The sequence below is a fragment of the Talpa europaea genome (assembly GCF_964194135.1).
Source record: "Talpa europaea genome assembly, chromosome: 8".
In the NCBI taxonomy this organism is placed as follows: domain Eukaryota; kingdom Metazoa; phylum Chordata; class Mammalia; order Eulipotyphla; family Talpidae; genus Talpa; species Talpa europaea.
Genome location: NC_140075.1, coordinates 53,545,606 through 53,572,548, shown reverse-complemented (window position 1 = coordinate 53,572,548; position 26,943 = coordinate 53,545,606). Strand labels below are relative to the sequence as shown.

At 48.4% G+C, this 26,943-nt stretch overlaps 1 protein-coding gene across 3 annotated transcripts in view; it reads right to left on the bottom strand.

Annotated features, from left to right (window-relative positions):
* Positions 1-3,306: 3,306 nt before the first annotated feature.
* Positions 3,307-26,943, bottom strand: part of MAP2K5 (mitogen-activated protein kinase kinase 5) — a gene marked incomplete at both ends in the record, with an annotated part of 240,785 nt that continues 217,148 nt past the window's right edge. For all 3 annotated transcript variants that reach the window (XM_084240847.1, XM_084240848.1, XM_084240849.1), the window contains one exon: positions 3,307-3,411. In XM_084240847.1, coding sequence (XP_084096973.1) covers positions 3,307-3,411 — 105 coding nt within the window. The remainder of the gene's footprint in view (positions 3,412-26,943) is intronic.

Below are 26,943 nucleotides of genomic sequence, written 5' to 3'. Positions count from 1 at the left end.
TGGCTTTGATGCATCGTCTTGAGCAGGGTTTGGCAGCCATTGGATGGTGCTCTGCCTCCAGAGTCCTTAGGGAGCTTGTCATAGGGCAGATCTTGGGGTTCCCAGTCCGAAGGTACTCACATGGATCTGTGCACACCGGAGTGTGTGCGCGGCCTCTGTATAGAGGACGGGACATGTGTGCACTTGCGCGCTCCATGCATTGCTTGGGAGCTGACTTCTGGAGCTTTACAGAGTGAGGCTCTGAGTGCCCAAGTGCGCGTTGCTGCTTACCTGTTGCGCGATCTTGGGCAAGTCTTCTGGCTGCTCTGAGCTTTGGTTTCTCCAGAAGTGTGTAAAAGGGGCATAACCATAATGCCATCCGGCTCGCTGTGAAGATTGAAAGTGTGGCTAAAGTAAGCCCTTCGCGAGATGCCACATCCAGGCCTTTTCCTTTCCTCCCCCTGGCCTGGGATTTGGGGATGACAGGCTTGCTGGGTGCGTCTACTCTAAGCAAGGGTAAGCTTGAGGCCTGGTGCTGTCTGGCTCCTCTTCTTGGAGAGGTCAGGCCCCTCTAGGGAGCTCCCGAACTTTCCCCACTCACTGAACACCCCTCCCCTGGAAAGCTCGCTGCTCTCCGCTGCTGGCCCTGCCAAGAGCGCTGACCCCCGGAGCAGCCTAGACGGCCTCATGCAATCCTGGCGCCTTCCTGGGCAGGGGACGCAGCAGGCGCTCTGAGGGGCGAAAGCTCTGCCTGAGGCTCAGGGGCAGCTGGAAGCCTGCACCACTGGGAGAAATGACACCAAACATACAGCCGGTCCAGCCCTGCCCAAGCAAACAGAAGGATGCCACAGAGAGGGTGGGCCCTTCGTGGGCTAGGGCCTGGGCATGGGCTGGGGTTATGGCTCTGCCATTCTCGCTCATCCAGTCAACTGACATTTATTGTGAATCTCTGTGGCAGGCTCTGTTCTTGGCACTGGCTTGGTGGGAAAGGGTTGTGTGTGTGTGTGGGTGTGTGTGTGGGGGGTGTGTGTGTTTGGGGGGTGTGTGTGTGTGAAGAAAACAAACCAGAATCTCTGCCCTTGTGGAATGGATATGGTGGTGGGGAAGGGGTGGGTAGAAAATAGTTAATGGGGCCTCCTTGGTGGCCTAGGGGTTAAGTTTCAGAGTTATCACCACCACGGCCTGAGTTCAATCCTGGGCCCGGGAGCCACCCGCAGGGGGCACAGCAGAGGGCACAGCAGACCTCTCCTGTTTTACCCGCCGTTCTCCTCAGTGGTGCATTTCAGCGGATCTGCCTGTTCTGCTCCCCACTCTGTCTCTGGTGAATCCTCTCACCTGCCCACACCTCTGGCCTGGACCCCCGCTCTTGTATGTATACAGTTACTGGTCTCTCACCCAGTAACAAATGCAATGGGAACGGGTCCCAGGGAGCAGGTGTGGGAGGTGACACTTTAAACAGAGTGGGCAGGTCCGGACTCGCTGAGACGCCATTTACAACAATGTTTATTGAAGCAACATCGGCTTTTAACATTCTACAGGACAGGTCATTTGAACAAAGATCCGAAGGGTGTAGAAGCGAGCCGTGTGGATACAGGGGACAGCGCTCCTGCACCAGGTGCAAAGGCCTGTGGTGGCTGGTGTCCTACTAGCTGCCCGTAACAGATCAGCACGGTCCCTCGGTGCCAGCTCCCGGAACAGTGCAGCGCAGGTGCTCCTGGGGGCCCGCGCCTCTGAGTGGTGATTCAAGGATCGGTCTCCTTCCACGTGTGGCTTGGCCTTCCCCATGCCCTACTGGTCATTTTTCACGGATGGAGGATGGAGCACAGGGCAGCAGGGGGTAACCTGCACCTTGGGCAACATACCACCTGCTCCCATTCTGTTGACCAGCGCTGTGTGCCGTGGCCCCTGTCAAGCGCAAGGGGGACTGGGCAGCTGCTTCTTAGAACAGCCCTACTCTAGGGAGGGAGAACCTTTGGGGTCTGGTAGGCCCTGAGGCGGGGTGAGTGCCTAGATGTTCAAGGGTCAGCGAGGAGGTGAGGTGTGGCAATAGAGGAGCTGGGGGTGATGGGAGTTGAGGTCAGAGATAATGGGGACAGACTACAGGTCTCAGGCCGTGTCCTCGGTGAACGGGGAGAGTCTCTGAGGGGGCAGGCCCCCACCTGCTTTGTGTTAACTGCTTCCTCTAAGAGCAGGGGCAGGGTGGGAGCAGGGGCCTGCAAGGAGGCTGGCAGTGGCCCAGGTGTGGTGCCTCACACCAGGGGAGAAGGGATGGAACAATACATTTTGAAGGCAAAGACGACAGGACTTCCAGGTGGGGGAGGTAAGCGGCGTGAAAGAGAAAGTCAAAATTGGGTCCCAGCATTTGAGTTTGGGCACTGGTGGTGGTGGGGGGAGGAGGCACCATCATGGAGAGGGAAACGTGATAGAGAAGGTTCTGAACTATGTGTGGCCTTGGGAGTCTACTCTTCGATATGTCCAGATGCCACTCAGATCTCCACATGGAGGCCTGAGTCTCTTGAGCCTGCGTTCCCGGCCTGTCAGATGGGGGTAACCACACTTACGTGGTGGGTGTTTGAGAGGATTACCTGAGAGGGTGGCTATGCATGGCCAGAGGTGAGAGGTTCTCTGAGTATGGGGTCAAGGGCCGCACCCCCTACCCTTGGGGTGGAGGCCTGGGGGAGGTGGTAGTAGGGTCTCAAAACCACTGGGTTCTCTTCCCAGCTCTCTGTCTCCTGCCCTCCTTCCCCACCACCCAGGTTGGATCACTGAGTGGGGTCCTGAGCGCCCAGCGCTGATGCTGGCTCGGCCACTCCTGCCATGGGGCTTGGTTCAGGGTGCTTGATTACAGGTGCCTGGGGATGGGCAGCTCCAGGCACAGGGGTGGCACTGAAACGGAGCCCCAGCCCCCAACCCTGAGTGGGTAGCAGACTCCCTGCATAGGGCACCCCTCATGGGGGAGGCAGTTACAGAGCACTGACACTTTATTCCCATCAGTGACGCTGATGGGGCCTGACCTTTTACAAAGGTGTATGTTAGGAGAAAGGAAGAACCGGGGCAAAGGAGGCATGGTTCTTATGTCCCACACGCCACACCCCCCGACCCCACCAGTCAGTGCGTCCAGACCGGAGGGAAGTGCTTGCCCTGGCAGGGCTGGTCACCTTGGAGGGTGCCCCAGGCCAGGCCATCTTCAGACAGAGTCTAAGGTGAGAGCAGGGGGGCCGAGGCACAGCAAAGCTCTTCTGGTGTAGACAGTAAATGGAGAGGGGGTGCCGCAGGCAGGTCGTCCCCTTGGTGACCAGTCTGGGCTTTCAGCGCCCCATGGCAGGCTCACGGGGGCGCCTGCTGGCTCCGCCTCTCCTCCAGCGCCCTGCACACCCACATGGACACCACAGCGCCGTTTCCGTCGTTGAACTGCACGATGAACGGGTGGCCCTGTGGAGAAGAGGAGCAGGCGGTGACAGGCATCCCCGGGCCCGGCGCTTCACCACACTGGCCCGGGCCCAGTCTCAGTCTGGACCTTATTTCTTTGCCCCCAAAGCCTGCGAGCGGAGGGGGCAGCCATCACCCCACTGCACAGTACAGTGACCAAGGCCTAGTGAGTAGTGGCAGCCCGGCTAGGGCTCTGGCTGCCCTCATCCCTTCCCCCTTCCCTGACGGCCCCATCAGCACCAATGCTCTGGGCGGGGGAGGACCTGACCTCACTCCGTGCTGCCTGGGCCTGTCCCATTCTAAGAGCTGGTCGGCAAGCCCTGGCACCTGCATTGCCAGCCTTTCAGGCCAGTTCTGCCCAGATACCAGAGGATCGTATGTCAATCTTTCTAGTTTCTTCTTTGTCTAACGTTTCCTATGAACAAGTCACCATCCCTGTGTCAGGGCCAGGAAGGAGATTGTGCTGGTGTGTGCTGATCCACTCTGGGCCTGGGCTGGACTTTGGAGGGGTCAATACCATCTCCACGTGGCCTGTTTGGGCTCTAACCTAATTAGCCCACAGGCAGGCCATGTATATTTAGCCAGTCCCCTCCCCCATCCTGAAGAAGCAAGATTCACACTCATACCTCCTAAGAGTTCCCAGGAAGGTTCAGCAAGAAACAGGCAGCCAGGGGCCTCCCTGGTGGTGTAACGGGTTAAGACACCGCACTGTGAAGCTGTCTGCAGCCACTGCAGCATGAGTTCGATCCCTGGCCAGGGAGCTACCCACATGGCACAGCAGACCTCTCTTGTCTCACCTGCTGCTCCCCTCAGCAGTGTATTTCAGTCTGCCCATTCTCTTCCCACTCTGTCTCTGGTGAGTCCTTTCACCCCCCACAACTCTGGCCTGTACCCCAGTTCTTGTATACATAAATAAAAAAAAAAAAAGAAAGAAATGGGCAGCCAGAGGGTCATCCTGGTGACCCACCTAAAGTGAAAGGAAAACTGCAAAGGGTCTCTTCCTTCCTCTTCCTTAGTGGTCCCAGCTAAGGAACGTATACCTGGAAGCTCCTTCCCCTCCTGAAGACTCTGTAGCCCCGGATTCAGGGAGCCAGTGTGGGAGCAGAAGGGGGACTCCCTGTTACCTTCTTTCTACTCCCAGTTCCTCTGCTCCCTCCCGTCCAGCCTGCCAGCCCCAGCTCCCCTGCCTCCCCAGTGTTCGGAGCCCTGTCCTGCCTCCCTCCTGGCGGGGCTTTCAGGGCCACTTTCCCAGCACATCTCAGCTCCAGGTCTGACTCTACCTGAAACTCTGAGGGGCCTCACAAGGAGCTCATCACCTAGCCAGGAGAGCTGTGAGACAGGAGACTCAGATGCCCTGGCAGCCCTAAGCCCAGTGTCTGTGGGCGCGGCTGTGGCCCAGGCCGCAGGAGGGAATGCACCTGCTCCATCAGGCATCTCAGGACAGGAAGGAAGCGCACCCAGGCCCCCCCACCCAGGGCTGACCCTGTGTCCCTTTAGCCGGCTCTTATTTCGGGCAAGGAAAACCATGCTGGGGAGCAGCCTACACGGTCTAGCTCAGAGGCACACACATCACCGTCAGTGGCGCAGGGAGGAAGGGTGCCAAAGCACCCAGTCCAGGGTCCACAGCTGGGCGCCTCCCGTGGCACCTCCCAACACACCTGCAGCATCTCCAAGGGAACAGATGCCGTGCAGATTGCCGCGGGGGGAGGGGAGTGGAGGCCAGGTTAGGTGGGTTTCTAGGAAGGCAGCAGGGGCCTGGGTGATGGCTGGGGGCCCAGGAGGACTCTATCTTGGCTCCCACGTGTTCTCCCTCCCAGATTTGCCCTCCCTCGGTCTGCCTTCCCGAATGGCTGCCTAGAGAGAAGCAATTCTTCCCGAAGTCTGAATGTGCACCGTTCCTTTCCGGGAGGCTCTGGAGAGGCGACCTTGTGCCCTTCTGAAGAACAAAGGGAGAAGCTGTGCTCAGGAGCGAGGGGCCCCCTCCTCCTCAGCCCGGGGTAGCACAGTGTCACTTTCCCAGAATGCCCGGTGACTTTGGGGCCCATATGCTCCATCTCTGTTATCATCTGTTCGGGAACAAGCAGAGCGGAACTGCAGGAGGGAGAGGAGGCATTCCTCCACATCACAGGAAGGCTGATGGCTGCGCTGCAGGGGACATTTGCCCAAGTGCCCTGGAACCCGGAGGAGGAGAGGGTGGGCATCCACCGCTCAGGGGGAGACTCCACCCCTTTCCGGTCTCCTTGTCTGGGAGATGACTCCTGTCTCCTGTGTATCCCGATGTCTTACACCACCCTGCAAGGGAGTGACCTGGACCGGCAGTTTCACCCCCAGTTACTGTTGGGAGGGATGAAAGGGGGACTGGAGGGGAAGACAGAGAAGAGAGACAGACAGATGGAGATGGAGGGGACAGCCAGGGCTGTCTCTGCATCTGGGCTAAGCCATGTGGACTTGAGCTGTGGGCAGCTTGGGCCACCTCGGGACTGGATGTGCCAAGTGCCTGTGTGCAGGAGTGAGAGCAGGGGGAGTGGCGGGAAGGCCCCAGGACACCGCCCCAGGCTGCACACCTGCCTGCAGGGTCCGGGGCTGGGAGAGTGAGATCATCTCCACAGGTGAGGAAACGGAGGTCATGGGCTCACAGTTGCCCTGCCTGGGCCCCAGAGCTGGGTCTGGACCACAAGTCTATGGAACCCAAACCCAGTGTCAAGGGGCTCAACCTGGGGTGGAATGAGATAGAGAATCAACATCCGTTGCAATTCCCCCCTTGCCTTATTTCTGCCACACCATTCAGGCCTGCCTGGCCAGAGGTGGGCCCAAGACTGCAGCTGTGAGTCTGAATACCCAGGTGCTCTGTCATGGCGGCAGGTCATTCTCTCCTCCCATCAGTCCCATGTGGGAAGCAAACAATCACCCCATTTTATAGAAGAGGAAACTGAGGTTTGGAGAGCTGGGGCTGACTGGTTTCTGCTCTGGTGCATTCTCTGGCCTGTGCCCTGTGGCAGGGTGCATTCTCCCCTTCTCCCTAGACTACAATGGGCACGTGTTCAGCCTCGTGACATGCACAATGCAGGGACCTCTCCTAAGTTCACTGAGCAAGCAAAATCTGATGGACAATTATGGGAAAAGCATGAGAATCACTTGGCCACCCTCAGATGCCCATAAGACAGGCCTGAGTAGATTCAGGCAGAGCAGGATGGTCCAGACATCCTGGCAAGGCCTGATGCCAGGAGACGGATGCAAACTGGACACTGGACACCACTGAGTTGAGCAGCACGGATTGGGTGCCATGTGCCAGGCACCTGCCATGGTTTGGCCCTGATTTCTCCACTGAATCCCCATGCTCACTCCGAGGTGCATGTGGTTATGTGCACCCACCTTCCAGAAGAGGAAACAGGACACTGGTGGATGTCATCCAGGTCAGCAGCTAGGTTGAAGTCACAACATGGTTCAGGGCCAGGAGCTCTTCTGTACCTGCACCCAGAGAGCTGACCTTAAAGCCCCTCTTGGGGGCTCCAGGTGGCCTATGGAGGCCTGCAGGTCCCTGCAGCCAGACCCTCCTCTGTACTTAAGTGAAGGTACATCTTTCCAGGCAGAGGTCTGCAGGAGCAGAGAAGCTCTTGCACAGCCCTAGCATGCTACAGGAGCTGTGGAAGTGTGGCGGGGCCCATCTTCCTGGAGCCAGGACCCCACTACGCTGCTGGTCAAGCATCCCCCATGCAAGATGACATCCCAGACACCGGGTCTCTCTTCTCCTTGTGGAATGTGCGAGCAGCCACTGCAGGGTGTGTGCCAGGCTGGAGCAGCTGAGTGATCTTGCCGGCCTCGTCCCAGGCAGTGGGATCCACTCTCATTTCCTGGATTCTCTCAGGGCCAATTGCAACAATTAAATGGGGGAGGGTTGAGGTATTATGGTCCACAAACTTCGCCACAGAAGATGGAGACATAATGAAGGGAAAAGGATGGGATTGCAAGAGGTAGGATGGACCCAAAAGTGGGACGCGGGGGAGAGTGAGAGACAGTCAACAACAGGCGAACGCCTGGCATCAGCTGGTGCAGACCCCCTCCCCCTCCTCCCTACCATGAAGGGCACTGGTGAAGCTTCGTAACTCAGGGAGGAACTGTGGCCGTTCAAACCCTCTCTCCTTCATCTGGACATTCGTGTCAGTATCTCCCTTGAGTCTGACTACTTCTGTAATAACATCCCTAATTTCCCCGCCTGCTTCATCATGATGAGATGCCTTTCTGACAAGTGGCCGCAGGACACCCTGAGCACTTCCCACTGAACAGCGCTCTTCCCTCCTGCTGGAGGAGACAGAGTTCTGGCAGGAAACCCCAGCTCTGAGGCACCCAGGTGGGGAGGTGCTGCCTGAGGCTTGGGCATCTGGACTCGTAGTCCAGTGCTCACTCACTGACACCTCATTCTCTGCCCTCAGATGGACTTCGCGTTTCTTTCCAAATACGAATTTATCTATTTGGGGTCTCCACACTTTTTTTTCTTGTCTAATTTTCTCAAGAACAGCATCCATGTGAATCATTAATACCTGGCTGGTGTGGCTGCCATGCCTGGTAGGTAGAAGGCAGGTTCTTGGTCAGGAGTAGGCCCATGGCCTGACAGAGTGATCTGTATATTCACTATACCTGCATCCACTCACCAAGCACCTGCTGTGTGCCAGCTGGCCGCCTTACAGCTGCACATGGCCTTGAGCCCTCCCTGGGTTCCCAACTATAGACAAAAGCAAGGCACCAAGACATGATACTCTTAAGGGAGGTCACAGAGCTAGAAAGTGGCAGACAGTGTCTGAATCCAGGACTCCCTTCTGCCACGACGATGTCACCCTACTGTGCTTCCTGAGGCCAGGCAGAGTGGGTTTTAAATTTCTGTTTTCACAAGAGTATCTTCTATGTTATAGGTGCTCAACAAGTAATTTTTAACTGAACTGAAATTAGGGTGGCAAAAGGCATACTTTGTCCTCCCTGCTCAAAATTGCATATCAGGCAATTTTTATCGAATAATTTATTTAATACTCAGCAACTCTGTTAAGCATAACATTATCTTCAGTTTATAGCTGAGGAAGCTAAAGCACTGAAGGATTAAGCTCTGTGGTCACAGGCCACAGGGCTTGAACGTGGTGCTGTCTCCAGAGCCCACGTCCTCAGCCACAATGCAGTCCTTCCTCACCTCACTCCCCTTTACAGATGGGGCAAGGTCACCTGTAAAGTCAGGGCAGCAGGAGGGGGTGGCACCTGCCTAAGGACAGCTGGCCCTGGGTGCGGGAGCCGGGTGATGCATTGACAACCCCAGCTCCCTTGGTTTCCATTCCTTGTCTTTGTGTCTAGACTCCAGAAAAGCCCAGAAAATGGAGGTTCAGGGCCTGAAAGAAATGTTCCCACTCTACAGAGACTAGACCCTGTAGGTAAGGGGAGAGAACCACCAAAAACAGGATGCTCAGTAGCAGACGGCACCCAAAGCTGAGAGCGACCTCTGCGGAGCCTTCCTTCACGTCTCCTGCCAGGAAACACTATCTTTTCCTGCACAAAGCTGTGCTAGAACACCTGTATTGTCATTTGAACCCATCTTACCCTAACACTGGACTAGAAGCCACTTGTAGGCAGAGCAGTCTAATTACATAGCAACCACCCAGAAAGGTGGGTTGGATTGACCCCTAAGTTACAGAGCTTTACCGGGAGCTGGGCTGAGAACACAGTAGGCTGGAAGGCCGGGGAGTGGATGGGGGCCAGTCTAGGGAGACGGCTCTGCAAGCTGAAGCTACTCTGGACTCCTCAGGGGAGCACTCTCTACCACAGGCCTCCTCTCCCTCAGGGGGAGCTTAGGTGACCAGCACCTCCTCTCCCACCAAGGACACTGTCTGGGAGAGAATGCCACAGACCCATGAGCCTGTTTAAGCAAGCAGGCCTGGCCCAGCTACACTCCAGCCAAGTCCCAAACAAGCAGAGTCCAACAGGCTGCTCATGTGAGCTGGTGGGGACCGTCCTGTAATTAGATGGTGCCTGTGAGAGGGGATCTGAGGGCCTAGAGGGCCCCAATGTCAAGCCCCTGCCCATCAGGTCAGTTTTCCTTGCTGGAAGTCTCCCTGCACGTCTCTTTAGGTGTCCAGCGCTGGAGGCAGGGGTGACACTCAGCCCCTTCTCAGAAGTAAAATGGAAGAGCGTTAGGATTGCGTGGGGTTCAGAGATGGCAGAGTCACCCCCCAGCATGTGACAGTGGTGGGGTTACTACAGATGCTTGATTCAAGAGGTTAGGATGTATTTTTAACTGTATTTGCACAATTAAAAAACACATACTCAGCTGTGTTCACCTCTCGCTGTTACACTGAATACTGGTGGTGTGCTCCTCTGTGCTGTGATGTTAACTTCACTTTCTCTTAGGACAAAATCAGTCCACTTGTTAGATCTGTGCACGTCAGTGATTCTCCTATGCTGTGATGCACGGGTCACCTGGGGAAACTCAGGGCTGTAATGTCCACCTGGCGCCCAGAAAGCTGGTCTGCCGGTGGTCACCACGTGGGTGTGGGTTAAGTAGCTGGTGTGCCTGACGGCTCAGTTCCTGCATGCTGAGTACCTCTCATCTGACCAGCCGAGTTACCACGAACAACTCACATGAAGTTACAAGTTACTGTCAGTGACTGGGGTTTGAAACAAAACTCTTTTCTAGTCTTTTTGTAAGCTTCTACATATATTTTTTTTGTTGTTGGACCCTCGCTGGCGGCTGGGGAGCGAACCGGTGCTGCAGAGGCTGCGCGCAGCCCAGCGCTCAACTGCTGCGCCACCAGGGGAGGCCCAAGCTTCTACATATTTTTAACAGCTTGAGCTAAGAAGGTAATTGGCGAATCAGGACTTCTTTGATACTATGTTACTGAGACAATATCAGGAACAAAATCATTATCAGGAACAAACAATGACAGGGTCCTTCAAGAGACATCTCAAGAATGACTTTATAAAGAAAGAACAAGGGCCTCCTGGTGGCAGAAGGGGTTAAGTACAGCACTAGGAAGCTATCAGCGGCCATCGCATCCCAAGTTGTCATCACAAGTTCGATCCCCGGCTGGCCAGGGAGCTACCCACATGGCCCAGCAGTCATCTCCTGTCTTGCCCACTGCTCCCCTCAGCGGTGTATTTCAGTCAGTCTGCCTGTTCTGTTTCCTACTCTGTTTCTGGTGAATCCTCTCCCCCAACCCCTCCCGACCCCACACCTTTGGCCTGTATCCCAGCTCTTGTATGCATAAATGAATAAATCTTAACAAAAAAAGAAAAAATAAGTGTCTACAATGAATACTAGCACATTTATGCCCCCCAAATCCTCCTTTTTCTATATTGAGAATCTCATTAATTTTACATAATAAAAAGCATTTCCCTGCTCACGTCCTCCAACTACCAATCTCATCCATACTTACCCGGGAGATAAGTTCATAGAAGTTAAATAATTTATGGAAGGACTTACAGACATCCAATGTCTGCTAAAGTGCAGACAAGTGGCAGGGCAGGTGGGCAGCCTTTATAGTATTAATTACATGCGATAATAAGTCATGATCACCGCTGGGGCTGTGACCAGGTTAATCAACAGGGGGAACAGGGAAGGAGGAGGCTGGGATTGAGGCTGAAAGGGGCCCCAGGAGTGACTCAGCAGGGAGAAGATGGCTCCTCCATAAAAGCTCTTCTCCCTGCCCCTATGTGGGGAAGTGCAAGGAGTGCTGGATGAGGGTCTGTAAGCCTCTGGGCCATCCCACAATCACCTTGCCTATGAGAGGGAGAATACCAAATGGGGGAGCTCTTATTACGCTACCTGGAGGGATTACTGTCCTCACTCCCTCCTGGGCCCTGTCCCCAGCAGGGGAGTGGCCCAACTAGAATGTGGTCTCAGAGCCGCCTGCCAGCAGGTGGGGGGGGGGGTGTTCTGGGCTTCCCCTCATGGGCAGCTTCCAGGCAGGTTCTCAACCACGGGAGAGGCCTATAGCTTTTCACCTCTGACTGGACTCGGGGTAAGTGCCCAGGAGGCCACAGGGCCACACACATAAGCACATCCTGCAATCCAGAGGATTCACCAGAGACAGAGTAAGCAACAGAACAGGCAGACTGATGAAATACACTGCTGAGGGGAGCAGCGGGTGAGACAGGAGAGGTCTGCCGCGCCATGTGGGACCCTCGCTGGTCAGCTGGGATTGAACCTGCGCTGCAGAGGCTGTGGACAGCTTTACAGAGCGGCGCTCAACCGCCTGCGCCACTAGGGGAGGCCCTGCAATCCAGATCTTTATAGAAGAAAAGCGGCTACCTCCTTTCTGTCTTTTCCTGTTCTTATTTCTCAGCTGGTTTTGAACACAGGGAAGCTGTTGCTGGCTCCTGTCTTCCACAGAACACTGCCCCTTCCTCTTCCTTACTGGATGGGTTGTGAGGCCAAATGAGGTAACTGAGCACAGAGGGTGCTTCACAGTTGACATGGATGGTGGGAGGGTGGTGGCCACCCCTCCACACAGGATGCACTTGGCGGCGTGGCAGGAAGAGGCCCCAGTCTCATCTCCAAACAGCTATGGTGGAACCTGCCTGCTACCTGGCCCAGCTTAACCTGGTAAATGGCATGGGCATAGAGCTTTCTGAGGCAAGGCATCTGTTCTGGCCATGGACATTCTTAGCCTCTGATTTCTAAAGCTTTTCTCTGGCTGGGGGTGGGTGGGGGTCCCATCCAGCTCTTCGTTTTCTTTTAAGACCTCAGAAATGGTTTGCAGCTGTGACATGCCATTTCAATCAACCTCCCCAAGTTTATTCTTCACAATTGCTACAGAAATAGATGTTTCTCCCCAAATATTCAATTATTAGCAGCAAATTGCTTACCTCTAGCCATCCTAGACTGCACACAGGCATCTAAAAGGGTCAAGGCGTTCTCCACCTTTCATCTGAGCAGATCTATGTGTTCCTACACAGAGTAATTGGTCAGAAAATGACCCACAGAAAGAACAAGATGTTTCCAGAGGTCTCTGGGAGTCATTCTAGGGCCTGTACTTACAGGGCAGTCACAAAGCCAGTGAAGTATGGTGCAAGGAGGGGCACAGGAGGACTTCAGGGGGCCATGGAGAAAGGTGTAAAAACTCGAGAGACCAGCACACAGAAGTGTGTATTGGAGGGAGCTGACCCATGTGAGTGCAAAGCGGTCTGCTTAAGGGGGGCTGTGGTGGATGCCCTGCTAGGAAAGCAGAGGTAGCAGCAGGGAGGATGCTGAAAGGTGCTCAGAGCAGTCAGGAACAGAGGGTACCAGAGGGAGAGTGGAGGTCTTGCGCCAATAATGCTGAGGACTCTCACATGAGAGGCTGAACCTGCAGCATGTCCAGCAGTGACTGCGGGGCCAGTTACAGGCACCTGTAAGGTCAAGGTTTGCCTTTTTAGGGTGATAGCTGTGTGGTGGTGGAGGTTTAAAGACACAGAGCTCCTGCCCTCTCTTATTCTTACCTCATGAGATTTGACCTCTTTGAACTTGACTGTGTGTGTGGGGAGGCATGTGAGGGCATAGAAGCGGGGTGGGGGGAGGCAATGAGAAGCAGCACAATTTCTGGCACACTGTGGGAGTGCAGTAAGTTTGCTAAGTGAAGCAGAATGGATTCTGACAGAAAGTGAATGAAGATACGAGAGAAGCTAAGATAACAGAAAAGACTTGCCCCAAATCCCTAGCTCTGTTACCTTGTCATCTGCTTTTCAAAAGCATGGCTGAACTCATAAGAACTAACAGAAATCTACAAGTGCTAAAAAATGAAGAGGGAAATGAAAACCAGAGTGATCAGTTTGTGAGTGTAGTCTTGTGGCCCTAAGGGGAGCTACTGATTCCAGGGATGGCGGACCTGGAAAGTGAAGAAGTAGGCAGAAAGAGAAGACAAGGTTGCTTCAGGAAACTGACCCTGACACCCTGAGCGAAGCTGGGACTACCAAAGGGTGAGCTGGAAAGAGCTGCCCATCAGCTAAAGGGATGAAGAATTAAAGGAGAGTTGCCCAGGATTTTAAAAAACAAGACACAACCCTGGGCACCTCTGTGACCTGAGAACCCAGGCTAAATTAAACTGATCTTGATCTAATAATACTGAGGTGTGTCTTAGAAGCCTATGAAAAGCCACTCTAGGGCAATACTTCTGAAATTCAAGAATTTCTATAGTAATAAGTTTCACCCAGTATAAGCTTCAATTAAATTCTAAAAATTGTGAGGAAACAATTCAGCATGGACAAGAGTCAGCAGACACAACAAAAGGAGGACAACACTCTCAGAACTGAGACAACAGAAATTATTGGAAAGAAAATGTATACTTGAAAAGATCACAGCATAGAAGAGGATACTATGAACAAGGTATTATGAAAAAGAGAAAAGAGATATTTGAAAAAGAGTCAAATAATAACTTATAGAAATAAAACATTCAGCTATTGGAAGAAATAAAAGAAACTGTGGGTGACCCAGATAGCAGAATGGGTAGAGCTGATGAGAGACTTAGTAAGATGGAAGAACAGCTGAGAGAATTACCTAGAGCACAGCAGAGGGAGAATTATTATTATTTTTGCATAGAAAGAACTGGGGTGTAGGCCAGAAGTGTGGGGGGTCAGAGGATTCACCAGAGACAGAGTGGGGAGCAGAACAGATGGATTTACTGAAATATACTGCTAAGGGGAGCAGCAGGCGAGACAACAGAGGTCTGCTGTGCCATATGTGGGTTAGTTCCCTGGCCATAGCAGTGATAGTGCTGAGACTTAACCCCTAGGCTACCAGGGAGGCCCTAGAATTTAAAAAAAATATTTATTTATTTATGCATACAAGAATTGGGGTACAGGCCAGAGGTGGGGGTGGTGGTGAGAGGATTCACCAGAGAGAGTGGGAAGCAGAACAGGCAGATCTACTGAAACACACTGCTGAGGGGAGCAGCGGGTGAGACAGGAGTGGTCTCCTGTGCCATGTGGGTAGCTCCCTGGCCAGGGATAGAACTTGTGCTCCAGTGGCTGCCGATAGCCTCACAGTGCTGACAATTAACCCCTTGTGCCACCAGCGAGGCCCCACCTTTCAATATTCTTATTACAATCCTGCTTTCAGTAGGGAACACTATTACCCAGCAAAGCCATTGCCTGCCTAGCCTTTTTTGCAGCTAGTTTTGACCAATGCCGCGTGTGCACATATGGTGTTTCAATTCCTAGAACTGTCCTTAAAAGAGGGGGTGAGGGTTTCCAAGTTTTTTCCCTTTCCTGTTGGCTGGAGTGCAAATGCTCTTTGGCTGGTAAAATAGAAGGAACTGCCACACCAGTCTGGGTACGTGGCTTCCTACTTTTACATGAGTGGGAAATGCTCTGATGTATTAAACTGCTATTTGTTTATCTTAGGCAATTGAGGCTAAGGCTACCTAACAGAAAGGTGAGAGATTGAGCCTGAGGCTGAGTGTTATTGGGAGGAGAGTATATTTAGTGATTACTTTTTGCTAACCTAAATTAAAAATTTAGGGATAATATCAATATCAATGAGGTTTGAAGCAGAAAATTATTTATAAACCAATGGAAAGAAAAAGATAATCCAGTGGAATGGAGAAAAGAGGAAAAAAGCCAAAAGTACATAGATTCCCACTTTATGATACTATTCAATTCTACAGACATGATACCACATTCTTTATTAGTGTACCCAACAATAAACTAATATCGTGTAATTTGCTCTAAGCATAATTTGAAAAATTTGGCACAAAACTAAGCTTATATAATGCTATGATTTGTACAATTAAAAAAACCCCAAAAATACTAAATGAAATTTGATTTTGACATTAAAAATAGAATTTTCTAATATAAGTAGTTTAAATTGCTTAGAGTTGACTAACAGAGTGGGTGGGGAAAACCAAAGTCTTGTACCAATTCACTAACTTTTACACCATCATCATGCTTTTTAAAAATAATTTCTTATTTCAATTTAATTAAACTTTTCTTTCTAGGGCCTCCCCTGGTGGCGCAGCAGTTGAGCGCTGGGCTCGGGGCTGCCGGCAGCCTCTGCAGCGCCGGTTCGATCCCGGGCAGCAAGTGAGGGTCCCATATGGCGCGCAGACCTCTCCTGTCACGCACGCTGCTCCCCTCAGCAGTGTACTTCTTCGGTCTGCCTGTTCTGCTCCCCGCTCTGGCTCTGGTGAATTCTCTCACCCTCCTGTGCTTCTGACTGTACCCACCGCTTGTATAAATAAATAAATCAATCTTTAAAAAAAACAACAACTTTTCTTTCTAATATGCTCTTTACGAGTCATGGTTATAGTTTAGCACAATATTTTGACATAATCCAACAACAACCACTTGTATGAAAGGATACATAATGACTAAAAAACAAAACATTTTTATACTTTACTAAAAAAAAAAATTGTGGACCAGTGTGACAAAAGACCATCAAACCAATAAATACATCATGATAGGCTCAAATGCTAACAATTATTAAATGTCCCACCCACAAATGCCCCACTCATATGGTCTAGTTGGTGACAATAGTAATATGAATGTTAAATCATAAAGTAAATTACATTTTAATAAGAAGCGTTCATCATAAATTGTATGATTGTATAGTGAACTGATTGTAAAGTGGGAGTCTACTGTAATAGAGGGAAAGAACAGAATAGTATAGTAGAAAAAATTCAAGTATGCCAATAAGCAATACATATAAATGATTTAACAATCAATTAAAACAGTGCTAGAGAAAATTAAATTAAAAACATTAACAAAGTGCAGAGATCCATTTAAACAGACATGATGAAAGCACAAGGATAGTAAAAACAATGCAAAGAAATACTAGCTCCTCTAAGATAGCACAGGTATATTAATATCAGATAAAAAAGAGCCACTACATAAAGGTACGAAGACATCATATTTTTTGACTTAAGCCTTAATGCAACACTGTAGCCTTAACGTAAACACTGACAGAATGGCATAGAGAAGTAGACAAAGTCACCGGAGTAGTGGGCCATTTTAACACAGCTCTTTTAGCAATTGATGGATAAAGCAGATAGAAAATGAGTAAGGCAACAAAACATTTATGTAGCATAGTTAGCAAGTCTGACCAAAAGGATGTGAAGAGGAAACCTCATTCAACAAAGACTTTCTTTTTAAGCAAAGAGAACGGTTAAAAAAAAAAAAATCAACTATATAGTAAGGGATTCTCAACAAATGAGAAATAGTGTATTGAATATGTACTTTGACCATTGTGGCCAAAAGTAGACAACAATCACAAGGTAACAAAACACCTCTGAGTAGTGAAAATAAATACTTCTAAATCATGGGTCACAAAAAGAAATGCTAACTGAAATGGGCATTTGCTTAGAATTGAATGCAATGAAAATGCTGCACATAAATGTCTGTGGGATGCAGCTAAAGTAATACTTACACGGCAATTTATAGCTGTGTATGTGTATATTAGGGGAAAATGATTAGAAATTTATGAGCTATCCAATTCAATAATTATGAAACGAACAAAAAGTAAATCCAAAGAAAACATAAGACAGTAAATAATAAAGAATACAAAGGAATAAAGAACTATCAAAGAGATCACCAATTCAACACAACATTCATTGGCTTTTTTAAAATGGATTGATAAAGTAGACTAGCCTCTGACAAAGTTGGTAAAGAGAAGACGCGAGCACACATCAGGAATGATGTACAGATATATAACCACAAATGCAGCAAAAATCAAAAAATGACATACCACTTGAATGGCATGAGGTCAACACATTTGAAGATGCTGGAACAGTGAGAAGGGTGGAGGGGGGTGGCTGGCAGGTGAGCTGCAGGTTTCCAGTCAGGTATCATGCTTTTAAGTTCTCAAAGCATTTTGTAGCCAATGTTTCAATTAGTTCAAGGTTGCTATTTCTTAAAATCCACCTTAGTAACAGCTTTTCTAGTTTTTCACAAAGACAGACGCTAATGTGGAAAAATTTTGATGCTATCAAATCAACAAAAAACAGAGAAAAAGTACTGCTTAAGGCACTGGATATCAACATTTTGCATAAATAACTTGACCAAAGTGCCATCTTTTCTACTATTTTCAGCTGTGATGATGCCCCAGAGTTTCCTAAGCCTTGCTCAATTCAGCGGGATGGGTTTCTGTTGGGGTGGGTGTGATGGAGTCCAAGGGGCTGTCTGGGAAACGCTTGTGGAAAATTTGAAAACAAGCATACAAAGGCCAAAGCTATGAGGCCTACTCGATAAAATACAGGGTTGAGAATTGCCAGTTCCTCTAGAGCTTCTGCTATCAGCAACCAATGTTCTCCATTTGAAACTGTCTTCCCTCCCGCCCCTTTAAGGAAATCCTCAAGAAGGAAGCAGACCATTTGAAAATTCTGATCATTTTGTGCTCCAGTCACAAATAAAAATCATCAATAGAAGCCACTTTTAGCCTTGAGCAATATTTTCTAAAACAACACACAAAGAACCTGTGGTACTTAACTATTCTGTTATTGATTTACTGTGGTTTGCAAGGTAATGTTGAAGAAAATTAAATGTACGGAAGCCTGAAATGCGTTTTCTGTGGTGCTGAACGGGGTGGCCTGTGTTTTCTGAGGCAGTGTCGCTGGTCATGCGCGCCGTGGAGTGCTGGTGCACTTCATCTGGTTACAAATAAGCTGGCTGCCTCCGCTGTGGAGCCTGTGAGGCCAACTCTATTTTCACTGCCGAGAAGGACAAAGTTATTTCCTTACAAGCTTGCTTCTCCTGGTAGTTATGCTCCAGTTTACAAGGAGACTTTACTTCAATAAAATTCCACATGGATGTATTGAGAGGCTCCTGTGTGCCTGCCTCTACATTTGGTTTCCCATTCAGTGAAATCTCTTCTTTAGTAAAAAGAAAAAAAAGAAGCCTGTTTATAAAACTAGAGGCCCCATATCTACAGGTCACTATAACTTGACATCCTTGCCAAGACTAAGTGTTTGCAAGTTAAATTAGAACTTGACCACATTACTGTTCGTCCCTCCAGTCTGCACTCAAGCCAGTTTTCTTGTATTTTAGACTTAATACTAAGTTTGACGTCTGTTTTCCAAACCTAAAGCATAAAAGAGTCACTAGAAGAAGAGGGGAGGGCTGCTAGAGGGAGGAACAGGACAGAGGTAGGAAGTGATATCTACTAGTAACAACACAGGACCCCACCCTCCCCCTCCAACAAAAACAGAACCACCCAGCTTGGGGTCAATGTACGTTGGTGCCGGGAAACACTGATACAGCAGAACACTGTGAATAGACAATGTTCATAATGAGGAGCAAAGAAAGGTTTTCATGAAGCCAAATCCTGAGGCACATAATCTGTTTCAGGGCACGGCAGGGAAAAGCATACTGCATCTGCTAAGACCTCTCATCTGTAATCTTTTTTTAAAGTTTTGATTTTGTAACGAATATGCTTCAGCTAGCTGAATAATTTCCTTATACGGAGCAGTTTCTTTCTGATGGTGCTGGAGAGAACACGAACCGCCCCTAGGAGTGCTGGACCATGGACATCAGACACAGGACGGTGGAAGCACCCGCTAGGTCAGGCCGCCTTTCTGCAGCAGCGTGTGACGTCAGCAGGCAGGCAGGCAAGCCTTCAGATCCTCTGAATTCAGTAAAGACAAATGGGGCCACTTAGGGCCCAAGTTTATCTTGGCTTCCTTTGCAGAGCGTTTGATTACTTCTAAGATTTATGGTCGAAGTGGAGGGAAGAACGAAATACCTCCCAGAGCAGATTTACAACCTCATCTTGTGTTTTTTAATAACATCAGGGATGGCATCCTATGACAGAATCTTGGAATGACTGCAGGGCAACTTGGAAACTCAGTGGGAAGTTTTATATTTTGGGGTTTGGAGGGCTTTGTATTTGCAAAGGTCAGGTAGGAAAGGACCAGGGAAATGAGCCAGGGAGCTGGTCAGAGAGTGAGTGTCAGCTGGCTTCATTTTCTGTGTCAACTCTGAAAATTAGATAAACAATGACAAACCAGGCTTTTTAAATGAACTTGTCACTTCTGGTTTTCTTGATACAGAGTAACATTTTTCAAGTCCTGGTAGGCCGAGGGACAGATTTAACCCCTGAGAGGCTTATATAAGTGTTCTGAAGTCCCCACATCTGAAAACAAAAGATTTAGTTCAACCCAATAACACTTAAAAGAAAAACTAATTATCCTTGAAACTTAAATACTCTTCTCCTAACAATTAAGGAGACTTTGCCTAGACCCAAAAGGTCTAGTCTTTTGCAGGACAGTCTCAGCAGCTTCCAATTTTTTTCTTTCCATCATTTTCTTAGCTACAGGCCAAGTGGGCCCTTCAACACTGTCCCTTGATCTTTCAACCACTGTTGGGAGCACCACTTCCACCCTTGCAGGTGCTCATTCTCCTTGCAGCCACCCAGATGAGCACAGACTCTGCTCGACCCTGCTGCTCTGTTGTTAAGAAGAAGTGAGAAGGGCCTCCCAGATGGCGCAGCGGTTGAGTGCTGGGTTGCGAAGCTGCCCGCAGCCTCTGCAGCGCCGGTTCGATCCCCAGCCGCCAGGCGAGGGTCCCACATGGCGCTCAGACCTCTCCTGCCGCCCGTTGCTCCCCTCAGCAGTGTATTTCGTTAGTCTGCCTGCTCTGCTCTCCACTCTGACTCTGATGAATTCTCTCACCCTCCCGCGCTTCTGACTGTACCCAGTGCTTGTATAAATAAATAAATAAGTAAATCTTTAAAAAAAAAAAAGAAGAGGTGAGAAGAACTGCCTTGATTTTTATATAATTTAAGAACACATGTGGCCATGACATGCTCCCTGGTGGTGAGGGGGACAGATCAGTGAATCTTTTTAGCAGCTTATGGGTTTTGCTATAAGGATATTTATTCAAATTTAATGCAGTTTGAACATGCTAACCTGGAGAGAGAAGTATACATATTTACAAAGTAGGGTTTTTCATTCCATAAAGTGCTTTCAAGCTCATTATCCAATTCCAGTGTCACTATGATCCTGTGAACTAGCTGGACAGCATTATTGAAACCTCCAATTTGTGGACTCAACAACCAGGTACAGAGTTAAGTGATCTGGCTAGGGTAGAATTGGGATTTGAACTGGACATTCAGCTCCAAAGCCTGTGCCTTTTGTTATCAGGTAGTACTAACAGCAATATAACAGCTGACAATTGTGAGCACCTACCCCATGCCAGGTACTAATGAGGTGCTTTCATGTTTGGTATTTCATGTGATCTGCAGCCCTGTAGGAAGTAGATGTTAGGCTACTTTATTAACAAGGACAACGAAGCTCTAAAGCAGTGAGGATAGTGCTTCAGGCTGCAGCTCAGGGTCTGGCCTGGGCCCAAATTCTGAGACCTCATGTGTCACTATTTTCCAACAAATAACCTCCTACCTCACAAAGGTAGACATCACGGTCTGCCCTGGAGAAAAGTATGCGGTAGATGATTTAAAGCACCCTGATCCTAGTCTTTGCCTCATTCCTGAATTCGGGTGCCCTTCTCCTTGCTTATGTATAAGACTCCTTTTCTAAGTAATACAAGCTTCCAAGCCACTTCTGCTACCAGCTAACTGTTGAGATGAAAATCATCTGACAAAACCAACTCACAGGAAGGGATGAGAGACTAACAGAGCACATGCACTTGGTCCAGCCCAGCTCCATCTCTGAACTCTGTGATGAGAGTCTATGGTGTGAGGGGGGACCCCCTGTGAGTTTGCCTGTGCCTCCTAGGATTTTATTCTTGACACTGCAGGTTGCCCCCTCCCAGTTCCGTGAATTTTGACAGCACCAGCCTCACAGGAAGGCTGTGTGTGAAATTCTGAGCACAGGGCTATCATGGAAATAGGTGAGTAGTCATGACTACCAATGGCCAGAACTTGTCATACTCCTTTTCTACAGAAGTGTTAGAAATACCTACCACATGTTCAGTGCTGAATGTGGAAGACATTAGACCAGCTTTCCTGTTAGCTGTATACCACATGTATACCATGTGGGTGGACAGGCTAGAGAATCCGGGACCTCCTCCCCAAGTAATAAGGACCCTCACCACTCATTAAACAACCCTTTCTGAGTCGCAGGCTGAAAGACCCAACTTGATACCCCATTTAAAACAAGAATGAGCAGACATCCCTGGGTTCAGAATTCCATGTAACTAAACACAAAATAGATAAAAGGAATCCCAACTGTTGCACTTGTGCACAGCCGATAGACAAGACGGCAGTGCCCTCAGACAGCATTTCAAATACAGTTTATTAGTGTGTGATATGAAAAGGGTATTTTTATTGCATGATATAATGCAATGGGACCTTGGGCGCTCTGTGGAAAGACCTCACACTCAGAAGTGTAATGAACCCGTAGTCCCAAAAACATTATACTGTACATTAACCTATCATTAATGGCACATTAGGGCTAGGGGCATTGCACGCTTGCTGGTCAGGGCTCCATCAGGACAGTGTTGAGAAAACCACACAGTCTTCCCAGGCTTAAAACAAATAGAAAAAATAAATATTCCTGATGTCTACAGGCAGCTTTAAAGGAAGTTCAATCCCAGCTCTGCCTTGTAATTTCCAAGCCTGCTTTTTTAAAAGAGGAAGACACAACTAAACAAAAGAAGAAAACAACCCTCGTGTAGTTCACCCTCAGCTATGGGATTTACAATCTCATGCTGGCTCAGCAGGGTCATGAGCAGACAGGAACCCTGACAGAATAAAAGCACTCCAAGGACACTCAGGCCTGGGCCACAGACTATAGAAGTAGAAGGGGCCTTGAAGACTGCGCCTTGAACCTCCCTCACTTTCTAGATGGGAAAAATCAAGGTTCAGTGAGATGACGGAAAAGACAACCTAGCCAACAGAAAAATGAGCAAAGTATACGAAAAAATACAAATGCCAACAGACATTTAAAAAGTGTTCAATGTTATACTTACTAAACAAATGCAAAGTAACAGTAGATACCACTTGCCACTGACAGCCTGGCAAAGATTAGAGTGTGCGAATTTAGTATGAAACAGTCTCATTTCCAGATAGAGACAGTCGGAATCTTAATAGAAAAGATCTGGACATGTCAAAATGTTCTATGACAGCGTACTAGTCAAATAAATATGGTGCATCCATATTATGGAATACCATGCAGTCGTTAAAAAGAACAAGGTAGCCTTTTATATAATAAGGAAAAACCCCAAAGATATATGAAGTTAAAAAGGAACAGAACAATAAAATAAAAAATTCTAGATGGATATACAAGTTACTATTAACAATTTTTTTTTTTTTTTGGTGGGACCCTCGCCTGCAGCCAGGGATCGAACCGGCGCTGCAGAGGCTGTGGACAGCCTTGCAACCCAGCGCTCAACCGCTGTGCCACCAGGGGAGGCCCAACAATGTTTAACTCTACTCTAGAGAGCAATATGAGGGGCACTGAAGGGAGGATGGAAGAAGACCAACCTCTTTTTATAAATCCTACTTGTACCATTTGAATTCTTGGCCATAATTTTAAAACTAGTTTTAGAAAATAAATGATGAGGATGGGAACAAACATTCTGGAGAATGGCATCTTTTCCAGCTCTATACTAAGGGTTTTATATTGTTTCATCTTGTCTGAATTTTCCCCCAAACAGTGAGTTGGTTATTATTATCCCCTTTCCATGAGTTCTGAGGGGTGAAATAATTTGTTCAAGGTGACCCTCTTACGCATCTATCTTCACTAACGAACTAGAGTATTTGTGAACTAGAGAGATTCTTTCCACTCTGGCACAGCCCATGGCTATCTTTTCGGGGCCGCTTACCCACCCTGGCAGTGATGCAGAAGGTAAAAGGCTGCTGACATTGGCTGAGGTCGAATCCAATTTCTGGAAACAGTTTATCTCATATCACAAAAGGGAGGGGCCCAGGAACCCCAGGGCCACACATTGTTTAAGTAAACAAAGCTAGGCAACCAAGGCTCAAACACACCAAGAGAAGTATTTCCCTAAATAAACATGAATCAACGTCAAAGAAAACCCAGGGAGAGGTGGCTGCCTCAGAGCAGGAGCGTCACAGGGTGAATGTGGCCGGGAGGATCTGGCAGGCCGACACGTTAGGGCTGACTGTGGCCAGTGTCTCCATTGCTGCGGAAAGTTTGCTCTGCTTTCTCACCCCTCTTTCTTCCCAATAGAAGAGTCTGGTTATTTTCGGAAACAGACTTTGCAGCAACATTTTAAAATGGTAGATTTTATTTGTCCTAGGGTCTGCCGGCATACGCGGTAATTAAAATGTTGATTAGTAAACAGTTTAAATATACGACAGACAATGCAGTTAAAGTCTACAGTTAGGTCAATATGTGATTTAGATTTGCCATTTAAAAAAATCTCATTTAAATTTTGCATACATTAATCACTACCATACTTCAAGGTTCTGATATCCACCTGACTACAATATTAAAATAAAACTTGCTGCCCCAGGGAAATCCTACTTATTCTTAATTGTTTCGAGGCTTTGATGGGCTTTTAATCTAAGATTAATTTATGCAATTTTAAATAACTCTTCTTATGATTAATAAGCTTGAAAATTAAAAGGAGTCTAAAGCAATTATAATGAGCATTTGGTCATAACCTCATTAGAAGAAGGAGTGAAGGATACAGCTCTGGAATTCTTACAAGACTACAATTTAAGGTTACTTTTAGAGAAGTCAAACATAGTTCTTGAAATTGCAAAGGCAGGTTAGCAAAGGTCAGTGTTAAAATGATGGCTAGCTAGATTAGCATACTAATGATTTTCTCTGATAGTGACAGAAAGGACACTGAAAGGAAGATGCAGAAAGAGAGACAAATCACATGCTGCCAAGAAGCTGCAGGCTCTGAACTCAGTTTCCTCTTCTTTTTCATGGAGATCTTCATGGGAATTCAGAATTGCCAGCGCAAGATTCGATTCTGGTCCACCTGGAGCAGGCTGGGATTAACCCCCTTCTAGCCATTGCCCTGCTTAGGAACCACCAGCCTCCTGCAGCTGCACACATCTGTAATGTGCAAAGCCCCTCCAGATTAGAGTCACCCCACCTAGCCAGCTTCGCCCCCATCATTTCCAGGGGTCCTCTGGGCTTTGGCCTGTGTAGGTTCCTCATGGTCCCACTTTCTCTAGTCTCAGCTTGTGTTTTTTCTTTCTGTAACATCTTCCCTCTTGTTATTAGCAGTGATGATGAAGATAATAATGGTTTCCACTTACTGAGCATTTATTTTATGCCAGGCACCATACTAAGCATATAACATACGTTCATCTCATTTAAATTTCTCACTTTTATAGGAAAGGACCTGAGGCTCAGAGAGGCTCAATGACACGTTTGAAGTGGAGCAGCTGTAAAGGAGGGAAGGAGGAGTGGAGGAGCTGGCTCTCTGCTGAGCCACCACTTTTCGATTCCCATATTCAGACAATTTCTAACAACTTTGCAGGTCCAGCTGGAGCCACGCTGCCTCCCTGACCACGCAGCCAGCTGCCCTCCTCTGAGCTCTCAGGCCAAGCAAGGCAGAAGCAGCCAGCACAGCCCGCCCTCTCGAAATGTCTCCTCTGGATATATCTAGACTAATCTGCTCCTTGAGGACGTGGATGTTCCTAAAATTTTTTTTGAGCCCATCACAGCACCCGCCAGATGTAAACGACAAATACCTGATGGTTAACTATTTCACAATAGTCCCCTCCAACAAGATGCTCATTATATCTTAGCAATAATAGAAAACAGACAAAAGTTAAAGCTTTCTCATGACTGGGGAGAAAAACCAGATCACCAAGGTCTACCCGCAAGATACTACCAATTCATTGGACACTAGCTGCAAACGTCCAATATATGTATACTTTGTTTTAAGTTACACTAATCTCTGTCAAACACACCTGTCTTCCAAGAAGCTACTAGTTGGAAATGCCCAGGAGCAGATGAGAAAAATCACAACTCAAAGAGGCTGAATAATTTAGCGTTTCACCTCCATTCATCACTGTTTACAAATACTTTCATATACTACATGTTATAAAAACAACAACTTACCCTTCAAGGTTAGTGTCACTATCCCCATTTTACAGATAAAGAACCCGGGGCTCAGATCAGCTAAATAACTATAGACTACTCAGTTACCTAGAGGTGGAGCCTGAACTTGAAATCACCTTCTGAATCCCAGATCAAAGCTCTTTCTAGTTTACCATGTTGCTTCCAGTCTCACATTCACAATACTCATTTTCAGATCAAGTGTCTATCCTTAGCCTCCCCAGACTTCATACACATGGACGGAGTATATTCTGCAGGGATTTGGTCACAAACCTTCCCCGCTTTCAGTTCTACCATCATGGTGACAGAAATGAGTGTGGTCACGGCTATAGGACTGTGCGCCTGCCATTCTGATTCCTTGAACGCCTGTGTAGGCATGGGCATCCGTGGAGGGCCTTCCCGAGGGACTCTGATGTCTGTCTGGCTCCCATGTCACCTGACTTTTTAGTTCACCTGTCTCTTAAGGCACTCACTGGTTTGGCTGCGATTTCATTTAGTTCCTTTTGATCCGCTATTCAACAGAGATGGCCAAATAGCTACTTGGTGCCTTGTACCATGTCTGCTGCAGGGGGATGCCACAGCTACACAACAGCCTTAGTTCTTCACCCACTAAGTTCCTGGGGAGAGAGGAGTGGCTTCCGACTAGCCTGTGTTCCTTGCAGGTGTGCAACTCAAATACCTGAGTAACATCATTTCCTTCAACAATGTTTGGTATGATGTTGATGAGAAAAAAAATCCCAGTCTATGTAGAACAAAACGAGGTTATTGGAGGGCCTGCTTTATTATTCATTGTTTGCTTAATGTCAGTTTCAAACAACCTATCAAAGATGTTAAGGACTTAGGAGATAAGGAGCTGTGCCACAATGTAACTCCCCATAATAGCTTATTCCTTCCTTCACTACAAAAGTTTGGCTACAGAAAAAAAATCTCAGCTGAACGAAACAGAAAACTTTGAGGCTTGCTTGATTTACATTCTGGCATGAACTCCTTATCAAGTGTTCATGAAACAGTTCAGATACTACCACTGGCTCATGGTGCAGATCTGAGTAGCACTAAACTATGTCACCTAGCAATATATTCTGCACATAGAATGCGTTTGGTAAAGTTTTTTGAGTTAAAAGAAATTTCTGCCGAACTCAAGGAATATCTCTTAGAAGCTGCTTGTGTCTATACACGGTGGTGGAAGACACAAAAGGTTTGTGGCTAGACAAGGGCAGAACATACTCTGCCCTTAGTTCTTGCTGCAGGTTGACGAAAACAAGAAATTAACACATCTTGTTTCCCCTTAGACAACCAACTAACAGATCAGCTGCAAATTGTGGGTTATGACTTTCTCCCCAGATCCTGTTTGGTCTGTCTGCACTGAGGTTCAGGCTTCAGCCAGGTCCCATTGCTGCGTGCAGCCCCCTTACTTCTTGGCAGCCTCTAGATCTTGGCAGCCCCCAGCTCTTGGCAGCCCTCAGCTCTTGGCCGCAACCATGCCCTGCAGATGTGGGTGGGGGGACCAAAGCAAAGGAGTTGAGCAAGTATGCCCAGAGGGGCATCTTGTGGCTTCAAAACCACAAACTACTGAAATCCTACCTATTTCTTC